At 43.4% G+C, this 17,165-nt stretch overlaps 1 protein-coding gene across 1 annotated transcript in view; it reads left to right on the top strand.

Annotated features, from left to right (window-relative positions):
• Positions 1 to 17,165, top strand: part of COBL (cordon-bleu WH2 repeat protein) — a 299,100-nt gene that overhangs the window by 119,043 nt on the left and 162,892 nt on the right. The window contains 1 exon segment of the mRNA XM_070369922.1: positions 6,102 to 6,199. Within this exon segment, the coding sequence (XP_070226023.1) occupies positions 6,102 to 6,199 (98 nt within the window).

Here is a 17,165-nt window from a genome sequence, read left to right as displayed (position 1 = left end):
ATATTGTAAGCAGGTTCTTTACCATCTGAGCCACCAGGGAAGCCCATCTTGGGAGATGTAGAACGTAATACCTGGGAAAAGCATATAAAACCAATCTCTGCATTAAGGAGTGGGCCCAGTGAGACTGTGGTCTTCTGGGAACGTGTGTGAGGCAGCAAGAGGGGAAACTCCCCCAAGTCCCAAGCTCCCTCTTCTGATACCCACGTGGGATAGGACACACTGCTGTACCAGGAGAAATAGCTGCCCCGGCCCCAAATCTCCCTCTTCTCTGCCTCGGGCACCCTCCCAGGGACCCTCGCCCTACGACCCTGGCAGCCTTCCCAGAAAATAAAGGAGCATCACCTGGCTTTGGGGGTGTGCTGCTCCTGGGGCCAACATCTCGTTCGTCTGCACCATAGTGTGTCCTGTGGGCTGTGAAATATTTGATTAGCATCCCTGCCATATGCTTCCCTCCCATCCTCCTGGCAGTCAGGTATCTGAGTAGAGAAGAGAACATTCCTCTCCATGAGAAGCCCTTTCCTTTGCTCCTCTGGGGTTTCACCACCTCCCAGCCAGCAGCTGCCTGGGGAAGGGTGAAGGCCGCAGGCAGGAGATGTGTCCCAGGCAAGGCCTGCTCTGCCCTGGAAATCCTAGTGGTGGCAACTGGAGAAAACAGAGGCTTTGCTGCCACCTGCTTCCAGGATGGTGTTTAACAGCCAGACAGTGGCAGGATTATAGGGGATCAAGGTCAGTGATGTGGGCCTGCCTGAAAAGGCCTGCTTTGCATTTGGCCTTTTCCTTTGGGGCACGGATAGCTGCAGGCCTTGTCAAGTGCTGCTGTGGGTTGAGAAGCCTGCCTTCACTCTCTGTTGCCTGCCTTTTCCAGTTCTTCTGACCAAAACGAAATCGGAGCCTTCTCTGAGCTGCCGAGGTACCGTCAGCCCAGTGCTGCCCTGCCAGGCTGCACCTTGCATGGCTCTGGGCTAGGACAATGATGCATGGAGTGACTTGAGGGGAGGTAGGGTGGCACTCTGGGGGCATCTGGCCAGACTGAACTGGGGCTGTGACTTGGTTTCTTGACTCCATGGTTGGCTAAGAGAGCAGTGTCCCCTGCGTGAGGATTTGCTGTGTGATTCTGATTGGTGAGAAAAGAAGGATGTCATTGTAGAAAATGGGCCCTTTATGAACACAGAATTTGTGTGCAGAGCAGAAGCGGTCCATGCACAAGAGGCAGTGTACCCTTCTTACCTGTTCTTGCCTGCCTTCAGGGTCCATCCTACCCACTGCAGAAACTGGGGCAGTGTGGATTGTGAAATCTGACCTTTTCTGTCATAGACAAATATGGACATGATTAGTCCAGATTTTCCATTCATTTTTTATAAATTATATATACTTTATATATTATATTTATTATAAATAGATATGTATTATATTTAATAATACATATATACATATGCATGAACATATGTACATAGATATGTATGCACACACATGTATTGAGATTTATATAAACCTTTTGGACTATACACACACATACTCTAAGAGGCTCATTAAAATTATGAGTGTTCATATTTTACAGAAATTTCTGTCCACGTTTGTTAAAGTGTTTAACAGTAGACTTCACTTCTGTAAAAAAAAATATAATGCAAAAAGTCCCGCAGCTTTGGTTTGGAACCACAGTCCAGTGTCAGTGACAGTGCTGTGGCCTCAGCCACACCTCGTATTCCTCATCCGTTACCTCCTCCATCATACCCTGCAGATTACTGCTACGAGTAGAGGGACTCTCTCTTAAGAAACACCATAGGTGTCCCTCCAAAGAAGACATATGGATGGCCAATGGGCACGTGACAAGATGCTCCACAGCAGTAATTATGAGAGAGATGCAAATCAAAACTGATCAGAATGGCCATAGTTTAAAAGTCTACAAATAATAAGTAAATAAATAATAAATGCTGGAGAAGATGTGGAGAGAAAGGAGCCCTCCTGCCCTCCTGCACTGTTGGAGGGAATGTACTGGATTGGCCAAAAAGTCGTTTGGGTTTTTTTCTATAACATCTTATGGAAAAATTGAAATGAACTTTTTGGCCAACCCAATAAATTGGTGCAGTCACTATGGAGAACAGTCTGTAGGTTCCTTGAAGAACTAAAAACATTGCCATATGATCCAACAGTCCCACTCCTGGAACTATATCTGGAAAAGACAAAACTCTTAATTCAAAAAGATGCTTGCATCCCAGGGTTTATAGGAGCACTATTTACAGTAGCCAAGACGTGGAAACAACCCCGAGGTTCATTAGCCTTTGAGTGGATAAAGAAGGTATGGTAACAATGGAATATTACTCAGCCATAACTAGAATGAAATAATGCCATTTGCAGCAACATGGATGAACCTGGAGATTGTCTTACTCAGTGAAGTGAGGGAGATAAAGAAAAACATATGATGTCGCTTGTATGTGAAACCTAAAAAAAATGATAAAAATGAACTTATTTACAAAGCACAAATAGCCTCACAAACATAGAACATAAACTTACAGTTACCAAAGAGGAAAGTGGGGGAGGGATAAATTAGGAGTTTAAGGTTAACATATACACACTGCTGTATATAAAATAACAGCAAGGACGTACTGGATAGCACAGGGAAGTATAGTCAATATTTATAATAACCTATAATGGAAAACAATCTGAAAAGAGTGTGTATATATACATGTTTCTCTCTGAAGGCGCTTAGTCGTGTCTGACTCTTTGCGACCCCATGGACTGTAGCCTACCAGGCTCCTCTGTCCATGGGATTTTCCAGGCAACAGTACTGGAGTGGATTGCCATTTCCTTCTCCAGGGGATCTTCTCAACCCAGGGATCGAACCCAGGTCTCCCACATTGTAGACAGACTCTTTACCATCTGAGCCACCAGGGAAGTACCTATAGATACATATGTATATGTATAACTAAATCATTTTGCTTTACACTTGAAACTAACACAATATTGTAAATCAACTATAGTCCAATAAAAAAAAAAGCAGCACCATGAATAGATAGTTGTTTTGAACAGAAAGCTCATATATATGAAGGCTTTATTAGTTCTGAGTGATTTGATGTTGGTATACCATCTAGCTGCAAGCGTGGAAAAGCTGGATCAGAGCTATCACGACTGTTCTTTTTTGACCCTGTACCCAGCGGTCTTGTGATGAGGATGGGCGCTTACAAATCGGTTGTTTTCATGCAGCACAGACCTGGTTCCCCTTGCTGACGGCTGTTCTGTTTCCACACCCAGAAGAGTGGATGTTTCAGATGAGCCAGTCCTCAGGGGTCCCTGCTGCATGCTCCATCCCTTTGCATCCCTCAGCTCACCTGTATCACCATCTAAGTCATTCTGATGTTTCCAAACATTATGTGCTTTGAGGATGAAGTATGTCCTCCCCCCACTTGTATTCATATTTAAGTCTTAGTAAATGAGAATACGTCAAAATAAAATAAATTCCACACTCAAATTGTTATACATTTAGAGCGATGGGTTCAGGCTTGTAAATGAGTATTTTCTCCAGGCCTGAATGGGTACCACGTGGAGCTTTGGCTGGTGGGAACACTGTCAGGGGAGCCAGGTGCTCCCGCTCTGTTCTCCATATCATCCTTCCCCCAGTGCCTGCCAGTCGCACACCCCACCGGAGGCCCCATCCATCCAGAGGCACAGGTTAGACAGTCTGCCTGGGCCTCAGCTCAGAGCTGGACAGCTGGGGGCTGCAGTCTCTTGGGCCCCGAGGGGCAGCGCTGTGCTAAAGCAGCCAGAGCCTCCGTCCTGACGCTGGAGACCTGCCGCTGCCCTGTCCAGGGGGAGAAATGAGAGGCTCGATTTTGACCCGGTCTATGGTGGTGAGGTTGGCGTAACAGCCCATGTGCCTGTGATGTGTTCTTGCTCCCTCAACTCTCAGGCAGTGTCATATCCTGCACTTTGCACATCCGGTCACAGAGCAGTCGGTTCTAGAAACAACCCAGATGGGGGGGCTTGGGAGGGAGGTGGGAGGGAAGTTCACGTGGGAGGGGACATGGGTAAACCTTTGACTGATTCATGTTGATCTTTGATAGAAACTAGTTGGTTTCTGTCAATTCTGTAGAGCAATTTACAATTCTGTAAAGCAAGTATCCTTCAATTAAAAAATAAAACACACACATTCTGGTGCATACTGTTGTTTGTTCACATACAGTTTTACTCTGTAGTACAGAATATTTTACTATAGGCTCTGTGCCTAACAAAGGGTTTGATGCAATTAACCATGAACCCCATGTGCACATGCGTATTGGGGAGATGCATGCTCACCGCTGAAGCCAGTCTCCTTGCTGGTTTGGTTGTCATGTGGTGTGAGGCTGCTGATGGGCTGGGCTGGAGCCACCTGCATGCAGCTGAGAGGCCTGACCCTTGTGATTAAAATGGGAGCCTTTGCTACTGACGGATTGAAGGGACCCAGGGGCTTGGTTTTTGCTTCGTTGTGAAGATGGTATTGTGTTAATGCATGTTACAGGGGCACTGACTTCCAAGTCGGCCTCCTCTAGTTGGAATATGGAATTCTAGGTTAGCAGATGAGCAGTTCATTGATGTCTACCTGGTTCGGGTTGGTATTTTGGTGGCAGAGTTTGTGAAGTCCAGTCCCCATGCCGCCAATGGACTGGTGGCCTGTCCCTCGGCACTTGGCGGTGGTGTGGAGTAATTCATTTTTCCATTCTCCTGCATCATCTAAATGTCTTCTCCTCTGGCCGTATCTGTGTCTTGGAAGAGAAGAACAGATGAGTTGATGACAAGGGCTGGAGTGGCCTTCAAAGTGTCAACAGATCAGTGGATAATGGTCATAGAGGCCATGGTGGCACTGAGTGTGCCAGGCTCAGTCTGCAGATGAGTATACTGAGGCCAGAGCACGCCCACACTGCAGCGCCCTTACTGCAGATGAGTGTACTGAGGCCAGAGCATGCCCACACCACAGCGCCCTTACCTGCTGCTCCCGTAGCTGTCAAGTGCGGTCGCCACACTTGACCCAGGGTGAGGGTGCTTTTTGAGTGCAGGGTGCTGGGCCCCACTCCAGAGTCTCCCATGTAGGTGTCTCCGGTGGCCCGAGGCCCCCAGGGACGTTGCTGCAGGTGGTCCCACCCCATCCTGGAGACCACAGCTCGTGCCTCCATCCTCAGCTCCCTGCCTGGGCTCTGGTGTCCTCGCCTAGAACCTGAGCATCCCCATTCTAGCTTGACAAATCCCAATGAAGAAAACTCCAGGAAAAGGAGAAGATGGAGCATTTAGAAGTCAAGAATAAAAGAACACAATAGAAGAAAAATGGGCCCCTAGAGCCTGAAATGAAAATGGAAAACATCCTGGTTGATGTACAGGAAGGAAAATCCAGGGATGTGGGTCATACGGGGGCCGATGTGGCTGTCTCAGATGTCCCCGGGTAAGCCAGCGTGGTCCCTCCAAGTTCTGGAAACCAGTGGGCCCTCCAAGCAGGGGAGCTGTTGATGTAGTTTATATAGCTTCATCCTTGACCACCACTCTCATAATTCGTAAAGCAGGTGTTTTGCACAGATGTCTCAGTCACGAGAGCTGTGCTGTCCAGTCTGATGGTCACAGCCAGATGTGGTCGGCAGGCACGTGACTTGCGGCCAGTCCAAGTCAAGACACGCTGTGCCACGCGCACTGCATTTTGAAGGCTTCATACCAAAACCTCATTAATACTTTTATATGGATTATGTGACGGAATGATAATATTTTAGATCTATTGGGTTAACTAAAACATATAGAAATTAATTTCATCTGGTTCTTTTTTGATGCATCTACTAGAGAATCTAAAATTACCTATATCATCCCTTTATTTTTCTGTTGCACAGTACTGCCCTAGAACGTTGGGATTTCTTTTTTTTTTTTTAATACTAAAGATTGTAAAAACATTTAGTAATTTCTTAAACCCAGCTGGAGGTTTTTAGGTGGCTCAAAATGCTTTTGAAATAGTTAATGGTTTTATTCTCTTATAAGAATGAAATAAAAGTCTAAGAGTAGAGTAAAACAAAGAAGCATTTGTTGAGATTTTTAAAGTGTTTAATCTCTTGTTTCATATGCAGAAAATAACTTAGTACTTCTATTTTTTTCAGAAACCTTTAGAAAATCTTCACTCAGCAACGATGAGACAGACAAAGAGAAGAAAAAATTTCTGGGATTTTTCAAAGTTAATAAAAGAAGCAATAGTAAGGTAATTGATTACATACACATATGATTCTGTGTTCTGTACAGAGTTGTTTGAGTAGTTTGTCCTCTGCCTGTCTTGGAATTTTTCTTAATATATGTAAGCATATTAATCCCTTCAGGGAAAAGGGACCATATCGTGTCAGTGTGCCCTGAAATGCCTGCCCATACCCTACACTTGATTCCTAAGTGGTCTTGGGTGATGGTGTTCTATTTACCGACAGAACATGAAGCCATGAGCCTTCTCTGCTGGTACCCACATAGTCCTGACAGGAGGCTGAAGCTAAGTAAACATCCTCTGGATGGATGGATGGCTGAATGTGTGGTACAGGTTACATTTACACAAAGATCCCTGGTGGCTCAGACGGTAAAGCGTCTGTCTACGATGTGGGAGACCTGGGTTCGATCCCTGGGTTGGGAAGATCCCTTGGAGAAGGAAATGTCAATCCACTGCAGTACTATTGCCTGGAAAATCCCATGGACAGAGGAGCCTGGTAGGCTACAGTCCATGGTGTTGCAAAGAGTCGGACACGACTGAGCGACTTCACGTTCATGTTCCCCTTCTCCAGGGGATCTTCCCGACCCATGGATTGAACCTGGATCTCCCACATTGCAGGCTAATTCTTTACCATCTGAACCACCAGGGAAGTCATAATTCAGAGAACAAAAAATGAAGACACTTAAAAATCATCTTGGAAATTCTCAAGTCATATATGCCTTCTAGCTACAAAGAAAGGAAGTGCTTGTAACCCTATTATGTTGGATTTAAAAGGTTTATTTTGCTGTGTCAAGTATTTTTTCACTAGTAGATGGCATGAGAAAAAGAACTGTTGTGTGGAACATTAGCATTTAACCCACCAGCTGGGTTTGGAAGCGTCCACCATCCGCAGAGCATTAGAGGAGGCGTGAGGAGGGTGAACGCAGGTTGGTCCAGAGCCTTCTCTTCCTATCATGTGGACCTCTGTGTCTGTTCCTCCATGTATCTTGACCTTCCAGAGCCCGTGGGGCCAATATAACCATTACCCCAGGTCCCAGTGGGGATGCTGGGGCACAAAGAAATAAAGAAACTTGCTCCGAGTCCCAGGGTTAGATCCTGGGTCTGCTTTGGTTCACCGGTGAGAGCTTAGTGAGCAGGTTGGGTGGAAGCCTGTGGCCAGAGAGAACTCAGGCGTTTCTCCCAAATCCTGGCTCATTGATTTTAAAAAGCATTGGAGTGTATTGTTTTACATGTGTGCATGCCTGCTAGGTCATTTCAGTCATGTCCGACTCTTTGCAACCCTGTGGTCACAGCCCACCAGGCTCCTCTGTCCATGGGATTCTCCAGGCAAGAATACTGGAATGGGTTGCCATGCCCTCCTCCAGGGGATCTTCTGGACCCAGGGATCGAACCCAAGTCTCTTACATTTCCTGCATTGGCAGGCTGGGATTTTACAACGTTGTGTTAGTTTCTGCTGTGCAACAGAAGTGAAGCAGCTATACATATATCCCTCCCTCCCATGCACTCCTAAATGGGTAACTTAGCTGAGCACTGTAACTTAGCTTAGCTTTGTGGGTAATCACAGAGCACCGAGCTGAGCTCCCTGTGCTATATAGCAGCTTCCCGCTAGCTAGCTATCTTGCACGTTGTTTAGTTGCTAAGCCACGTCTGACTCTTGTGAGCCCCTGGACTGTAGCCCACCAGGCTTCTCTATCCTTGTGATTTTCCCGTCAAGAATACTGGAGTGGAGTGCCATCTCCTCTAGGGGATCTCCCCTGCCCAGGAATTGAACCTACATCTGTTTGGCAAAAAGTGGGACACGACTGAGTGCCTAAGCGCACCCACTTCTGCTTGGCGGTGGGTCTGCTGCTGAGCCACCAGAGAAGCCTGGGAGTGTGTGTGTGGCAGCGCTATGCTCTCCGTGTCCCAGCTCCTCCTTCCCACTCTGTGTCCACACATCCATTCTCCATTTCTGCATCTCGGTTCCTGCCCAGCAAATAGGTTCATCTGTACCCTTTTTCTAGATTCCATATATATGTGTTAATGCACAATATTGCGATTCCCTGGTGGCTCAGACGGTAAAGCGTCTCCCTGCAATGTGGAAGACCCGGGTTCGATCCCTGGGTTGGGAAGATCCCCTGGAGAAGGAAATGGCAACCCACTCCAGTACTCTTGCCTAGAAAATTCCATGGATGGAGGAGCCTGGTGGGCTACAGTCCATGGGGTCACGAAGAATCGGACACGACTGAGCAACTTATTTCAATATTTCTCTTTCTGAGCTATTTCACTTAGCTCTTTGCTCTTGATCCTCTGATGCTTTGATTGTGGTTTTGTGGTTCCCTGTCTTTACTGACTATATGTGTTTACCCCACATGTCCTTTGAAAATCTCTGCTTCATGTGTGTCTCTACTTAAGATCTTGGAGCCCCCTACCCCACCCCTGTCCCCCTCCTCTTTCCGCCTCCCGTATCCTTTCCTTTTCTGCCAGAATTCCTTGAAATTACAAATTCAGTTTCCTGTGTGAACTTCCCTTCACTCTATAAAGGTTGGGTTTCTGATACCTGACATCTTTTTAAAAAAATTTTTTAAGCATAGTTGGTTTACAATGTTGTGCTAATGTCTGCTGTACAAGAAAGGGATTCAGCTACACACGTATATATTTTTTTCATATTCTTTTCCATCATGGTTTATCACAGGATATTGAATATAGGGTGTCTGTGAATCTGTTTCTGTTTCATAGATAAGTTGATTTGTATCATATTTTAGATTCCACAAAGTGATATCATATGGTATTTGTCTTTCTCCGTCTGGCGTACTTCACGTGGTGTGATAACCTCTGCATCCATCCACATTGCTGCAGATTTTGTTCTTTTTGGTGGCTGAGCACATGGCTCCTGACGCTCCGAGGTCAGTTTGCTGGGACTGCAGGCAGGGCTGTCCTGCGTGGTCCTCACAATTCTCTCTGGAGTCCTTCTGCTGTGTCTTGCTACTTTTGATAGATGAAACTGCCAGCAAAGCCAATGAAAAGAAATCTAGAAATGCCTTTAAGCAGAATAAGAGCCTAAAACATCCAGACAGTCTTGCCCTGATGGATTGGCAGGATTCTCTGCAAAAGTGTCCCAGATAACAAGGAAGCCTGGTCTGTGGGTCCCAGGGGTTTTGTCTCTGTCGTACTCCGTGTTTCTTCAGTCTTGGACTAACTAGAACTGTTTTCCTTTCTCATGCACTTCATCTTTTTCATTTATTTTATTCTGTTTTGTGCTCAACTTCTCTTGTTCAATTGTAACCTTCCTAGGTTATTTGTTGTTTTGGGCATTAGCTTCTTCCTTCCTTGTTTCTCTCTGCTTCTATTGTTTGAGCTGCTATGCTAAAAGTAGCTTCCTTTAATCTGCTATAAACCTGGTGAAAGAGGTAGTTATCAACCCCATTTTACAGGTAAGGATCCTGAGCTACACACTTTCAGTGAATCCTGGTGTTAAAAGCTGCCCAAGTTCAGACTCACCTATTTTTCCAGAGCCTAGCTCTCATCGCCCACACGTTGCACATGTCTGACAAGCCTGAGTCTCAATTTTTCTACATTAAGAACAGGAAGGTTTTGAGTAAATCATTTTTAAATGGTTTCTAAAATCCTGTGATGCCAGATAGTCTACTAATGTCTGAGAACAGAATGGGAAAAATGGTGACATTTAAAGCTCAAGTGAGTCTTCCCTTATCTGCTTAAAGGAAAACAATATGCATCTGTGTGTATAAACCTCTTATAGAGAATGTATTTAAAAGGATATCATTTTGGCTAAATTCAATAAGGGCAGATATCTGTCCTTGCTTTAAAACTTTGGTATTTTAATGTTTTTGATGTGATACTTTTTTGTATCATTTTTGCATTATTTATTCTCCTAACCCAGTGGTTCTGAAAGATACCGTAGAATCACCTTCAGTTCAGTTCAGAATCACCTTAAGATCTAGTGTAACAACTGGATTCTTGGGTCATGCCCCCAGAGATCCTCATTTGGGAGGGTAGGTGGGGCCCGGAAGCTGTATTTTCCAGTGCTCCCTGGTGATTCTCTGGCTGGAGGTCCCCGACCATCCAGATCAAGGGAAACTCTTTTACACAATGAAGTTACGTGTAATTATTGTTCGCCTTTTATGGGTAGAGAATGGGATATTTGGTGAGTTTCGTGTATACCCAATGAGCACTGCAGTGGTAAACTGAATTTAAAACATATAAATTCTCAAAACCTACTTAATTGCCTCGAATATTCATTGAAAGGACTGCTGCTGAAGCTCCAATCCTTTGGCCACCTGATGCAAAGAGCCTACTCAATGGAAAAGACCCTGATACTGGGAAAGATGAAAGGCAAAAGAAGGGGTTGCCAGAGGATGAGGTGGTTGGATGGCATCACAGACTCTCAATGGACATGAGTTTGAGCAAACTCCAAGAGATAGTGAAGGACAGGGAAGCCTGGCATGCTGTAGTCCATGGGATCTCAAAGAGTCGGACACAACTTAGCAACTGAACAGCATCATCATCTCAGATCTGTTCATGTTGCATAATTTTCTAAGCAAAAGAGCTGTTTTGGGGGGAAAGACAAAAAAAAATCTATACTCAAGAGTCATGAATTTAAAAACTGTTGTTTTCAGATCTGTGAGCACTGATCAGGGGCTATTTTAGAACCTTCAGGTTCTTAGCTGAGGGTCATGGCCTTGGATTAGAGTTGATTATGCAGATGTTGCTGCCTCACGGAATGGCCAGGCTGGCGTGTTTGGCTTGAATAGCTGCTAAGAGTGGCTGTGGCGTGTGCTCCTGCTCGCACCTGGAGCTGACCTGGGGCCTGCTTATGTTCCAGGCGAGCAGCTCGGGCAGCCTGGGGTGGGCAGCTGGGAGGACGCCTCTGTGCCCACACTGGGGAGGGCTTCAGATGTGAGCACTCACACCCAGGGGGCTTCTGGCAGCTTCGCACTGCCTTCCGGGCGGCAAAATTAGAAAGTGGCCTCGTTGGTTTTTGTTTCTTGGATTTTTTTAATCTAGAAAGATGCATAAAGCTTCACATAGCTGCTTTTAGTTGCCCATTGGTACATTCGGAAAATGAGGAACGTGTTAGTCTCCACATGTGTTAGTTTCCATTTCTCCCGCCCCAAACAGCGTGGTGGGATGGATCCTCTGTTGAAATAACTGAGTCGCACCGTCTAGAACCACTTCCTCTCATTCTTAGGACCAGCTGATGGTTGATAGGAGCCAGCTGATGGATGATAGGAGCCACAGAGCCCTATTTCCTAAATTCTGCAAGTATACACTGAAGGAATTTTTAAAAAACCATTGGTGACCTCACATTTCAAAACTGGCATGTAGAAAGCTTCTTCATAATTTTAAATGCTTGAAAGAGAAAAAAATTCATAGCATACTATAAATATTGACATTTTAAATGTGTCTAATAAAGTTTGATACAATCACATAGATAAATTCTTCTATAACAAGAAAACATTTTGCGTTATTATTCTTTTTCTTAATACTTCCCTGCCAGTCCCCATGTAAAATTATATTCTATCCAATATATATTTTATTCTTAAAAGTATTTTCTAAAGACTTGAAGTGAAATGTGATATAAAATGTCTGTTTAAATTAGATTTTTAAATTTTATGTGATCATAAAACTGTGAGTAGGAAAATATTCTATATTGAGTTCTTATTACATTTTGCAAATACATAAAGACAATATAAATATAATTGCTGATACATAATTGTTAAGCATGAAAAGTAAATCTTTCTTGAAAAGATATCTTTTAATAAGATGAAAGGTAATTTTAAGTTTATTTCTTATATCCATTAATGAGCATAACTTATAGATAAAAGCAGAATAGCTTCAGATTAATCCTGTGACTCTTTCCATTTTTATTGATTCAAATCCTGAGGAAATATTTTACTAAATATAATACCAATAAATATTAGTATTTATTTATAATACTATATAATATATAAAAACAGGCAAGAGTACTGGAGTGGAGGTGCCATTGCCTTCTCTGATAAAATAAATAATAAATACTAAATAATTATTAGAGGATGGAAAACTTTCCTGTTATAACAGTCCTTCAATTCTTTGAAGTCCTTCTGGTTAATCCCATAGGTGTGGATGCGTGCTGACTCACTTCAGTTTTGTCCAATTCTTCACAATCCTATAATCTAACTGGTGTCTCATATGTCTCCTGCATTAGCAGGCAGGGTCTTACCACCAGCAACACCTGGGAATCCCATAGTGATCTATCATAAACTATTATTTCGATTGATCTTTTGTCTGTGCCTGACTAGGTTCTCTTTTGAATTAGTCAGTAACCAAGATTTAGAAGCCATTTGATCTGTCAGGGATTTGTTACTCAGTAATACTAGAGTTATTGACTCATGGGAGATATAAGAAAAAAAAAATACTTTATCAAGATTTCTCAAATAATAATTACACTCATTTCTCAGAGGCACTTTCTTTTTTTAAAATATAATGTTTGAAGGTATCCTCCTAAAGGAACATATATGTATAAATTAAATAGCATATATGGAAAATTTTAATTATAAAGTATTATATACATGTAAAGGAGTATTATAATTCAGTATGATATGGTTACTGAAATTGTATAAATTATTTTTAGAAAATTTAAGTAAGTCAAAATGACCAATTTGACATCATACTCTGGTTTTCATTCGTGTTATATTTTTCAGAAGCCTGAGGTTAGAATTACATGTGTAGTAGCTACTGATTTTACTAACGTGTTGACCTGGGCTAAGGAATAGCAAAGGTTACTTTTTAAAACCTGAGATATGATTGACCTATAACATTATATTAGTTTTAGGTGCACAGCATAATGATTTGATACATGTATATGTTGGTTGGCCAAAGATTAGTTAATATTCATCTACCAAAAAAGAAAAGAATTGAGACTGTGGTCATAGATGCCACAAGCACTTTCTAAATCTATATCATCAGTAAGTTTTGAGGAAATTGATATTGTCAGTTGTTACTCACTTTTGCCAAAACAGCACTTTTTAGTCACTTCAAAACATCTCATCCCAAACTTTGTCTATTTTTGTCAGGATCTTAGCTATATAGATTTGGTCCATGTAATTTATTGAGACCATCTGCTACATTAACTAATTAGTGAAATGGGCCCTTATTGTCCAACTGAAAATCCAAGTCACATTTACTTTGGATTAAAAAAAAGTCATATTTTTAATTTAAGTAAATGTGTTAATCCTCGTGACAGTTATCTAAAGGCATCTGCATGTTCTCAATTTCTCACACATCTCTTTAAAACATAGGAGTTTGATATCCAGGGCTTGAAGCTGTTTCCCCTTTAAACCCTATATTTTAAGGCTGTGAAAATCAGCTCTCAACTTTCCTGACAACCAAATCTTACTGGTTTCCAGTAAGAAGAAGGATTTAACTCATGGTGGGAACACAGCCTGGGCTCGAACCCAGAGTGGCCGCCGCTCATCCATAAAAATGCCTGTAACCATTATTCTCATCTGACCCCAAATCAGCCTGAATGCAGTTATGTAATGACCTTTAAGAACAGCTCTTCTTCGACTGTCTAATCTTGAGCAAGGCTTTCCCTGCCGCAACCACACCACCAATGCTGCTACTTTGCCATAAAACAGACTTAAATCCACTGCTGCTCTTTACTTGCTAAGCCATGTTCAACTTTCTGCAACCCCATAGTCTGTTGCATACCAGGCTCCCATGGACACATGGGATTTCCCAGGCAGAAATACTGGAGTGGGTTGCCATTTCCTTCTCCAGGGCATCTTCCAGGCCCAGATATCAAACCCACATCTGCATTGCAGGAGGTTCTTTACTACTAAGCCACATGGGAAGCCTTTAAATTCACTGAGAATGGTTTAAAACATCCACGGCTTCATTAGAATGTAAGACTTTCATCTGTCTCAGTTTTGGCCCCAGATTGTTGGAAAATGTCATCTAATGTTTCATGCACTCTGCAAACTACCTTGTTTCTGTAGGAGACCTATTGAACTACCCTGAAGGGCTGGACCCACTCGTACCTCTTTGGTCATTATTACATGCCAAGTATTACTTTTTCTACAGCAATGGATGGTATCAATAGCATAAATTTGTAGTAGACATTGTTAATTTGTATGCAATTTTTTTGTTCTGACTAATGCAGCACAAGAACACATGCATGACATAGGTAGGGAGATAGATCGATGTGTTAGTTGCTCAGTTGTGTCTGACTCTTTGTGACCCCCCCCCCATAGACTATAGCCCACCCAGTCTCCTCTGTCCATGGAATTCTCCAGGCAAGAATGCTGGAGTGGGTAGCCATTTCCTCCACCAGGGGATCTTCCAGACCCAGGGATCAAACTTGGGGCTCCCACATTGCAGCAGATTCTTTACCATCTAAGCCACTAGGGAAGACCCGATAGATAGATACAGTGATAAATAGATTGATAGATAGGTAAACAGACCTAGGCAAAAAGTTCATTGGAAATATCCAAAGCATTTATGAGGAAAATCATAAAATCCTACAAATACACACAAGAGTGTATGCATGCTAAGTCGCTTCAGTCATATCCGACTCTTTGCAGCCCCACGGACTGTAGCCTGCCAGGCTCCTCTGTCCATGGGATTCGCCAGGCAAGAATACTGGAGTGAGTTGCCATGCCCTCCTCCAGGGGATCAGCCCAAGGATCGAACCCACATCTCCTGTGTTGACAGCAGGTTCTTTACCACTAGCACCACCCAGGAAGCCCACACACACAAAAGTAGAGTTGTGCAAATAGAAAGATGGGCCACATTCTTAGCTGTGAAGACTCAACATTATTGTGTTGCAGGTTGAGGTGGTTACACAGAGTAGTTTAAGGGAAGCGGGAAGAGTGTTTTATACATATATGGATGGTCTCTAGGATGGGTTTTTTTTTTTTTAATTACAGGTGACTTTTTACTAGAAATCAAAGTCAACAACTGAATTTCTGTAATGTGGCAGATTAATTATTGGCCTGGAAATAAGAGTTTACTGGGTTTGAAGCCCTAGGGCAAGACAGCACTTACTAAAATGATGCTGGTCAAAGAGGATGATACTCACAGCTGCCACCACCCGCCTGCCTGCCAGGCCTGCACTTACTTCTACGATCTCCGTTCATCCTCCCCACATCACTATAAAATAAGAGCAGCCTTCCTTATCCAGAGGCAAAAATTTCCAGCTTCCAGAAGCCTAGTGGCTGATCAAATCTGTTGATGTCTGTTTATGTTTATCAATATGTTGTGTGTTCATATTTGTATTTTTATGTCTGTGATATCTTGTCTGTGTTTGAGATTACGTTCTCAATCAAGCATGTTGGTGAAGCTCCCATTTTTAGAAATTTCCCCCAAGCTCTTGACTCCTAGCTGAGCACAGGCAGAACCCTCAGGGTGTGGAGCTGACCCTTCATTTCTTGGCAGCAGAGGGGCCTCTCTGCCTCTGTTTACCCATCTGTGTGATGGGCGTAACACCATCCAGCCTGCAGCATCCTTGTAAGGGTTAGCAAGTATAGAGCTCGACTAATACCTTTAAGGAAGCATTTTGAAATTGTGAGTAAACTGGATGGGAGCTTTATTAGAAAACTTCCAGATGTTATTGTTCATTTTTACTTGAGAATATGCAACTGGTTTCTTATATCTGTAACCCGAAGAGCTGGAAGAGATTAGATCTGCATTTTAAAAAGTATCCTAACATATGTGAATGGCCAAAGTAATCAGGTCTTTCCTAGAAAGATTAATTTCATGTAAACTAATAGTTACTGTGTTCCAAGATCTATCTTCATTTTCTTAATCAAGGATCCTTGAATCAGAGTGGGTATAACCAGCTCACAAATAATTTCACGCAGTTTTCCTGGATTTGATGTTTTCAGGGAAACTGGCCTTCTCTGTGCCTCTGTGGAACCCCACAGATCTAGCCCCCGAGACACATGGGGGGGATGTGGCCGGTGTCCACTGCATGTGACTAGTGTCGAGGTAGGAATGGCCCCGGGGTCTCTGTCTGTATCCTCTGCTCTTTTCCTGCTCTTTCCACATATAGCAGGATGAACTCTGCATGTTGATGGAACAAGGCACTCGGCCTTACTTGTAGTTCAGTGCACAGAAATGCCACGCATGCAGGAACGCTGCAGCGTCTGCTAAGGTGGCACATAACGCTCTGGTGTAGGAGGACAGGGACCTGAGTTCCAATCCTGGTTTTGGTTTTAACTCTGTGACTTTGGGCAGATTGCAAAATGAACTTCGGTGATGGCCATGTATGAGCCCCTCAGTTCAGTTCAGTCGCTCAGTCATGTCTGACTCTTTGCAACCCTGTGGGCCTTCATTTAAATGCTGTAAATTTGATGAGTCTAAAATGATACAAATGAATTTACTTACAAAACAGAAAGAGACTCACAGACTTATAAAACGAACTTATGGTTGCTGCGGGGAGGGATAGTTAGGGAGTTTGGGAAGGACATGTACACACTGCTATATTTAAAATGGGTAACCAACAAGGACCTACTGTATAGAACAAGAAACTCTACTCAGTGTTATGTGGCAGCCTGCATGAGAGAGGAGTCTGGGGGAGAGTGGATACATGTATGTGTGGTAAGTCCCTTTACTGTTCACCTGAAACTGTCATGACACTGTTAATCAGGTGTAACCCAATATAAAATAAAAAGTTCAGAAGAAAAAATAATGTGTCAGCTTGAGCCATACCAGATACCATTAAGTTATAAAATCTTTTTGGGAATGACCTGGTGGCTCAGAGGTTAAAGCGTCTGCCTGGAATGCAGGAGACCCAGGTTCATTCCCTGGGTCGGGAAGATCCCCTGGAGAAGGAAATGGCAACCCACTCCAGTACTCTTGCCTGGAGAATCCCATGGAGGGAGGAGCCTGGTAGGCTACAGTCCACGGGTTGAAAAGAGTGGGACACGACTGAGCGACTTCACTTTCACTTTCTTTTAAAAAGCATTGCTTCAATTAAAAAAAAAAAATTCCTCTG

Source organism: Bos mutus, chromosome 4, assembly GCF_027580195.1.
Source record: "Bos mutus isolate GX-2022 chromosome 4, NWIPB_WYAK_1.1, whole genome shotgun sequence".
NCBI classification, from domain to species: Eukaryota; Metazoa; Chordata; class Mammalia; order Artiodactyla; family Bovidae; genus Bos; species Bos mutus.
This window is presented reverse-complemented; position numbering and strand designations above follow the sequence as displayed.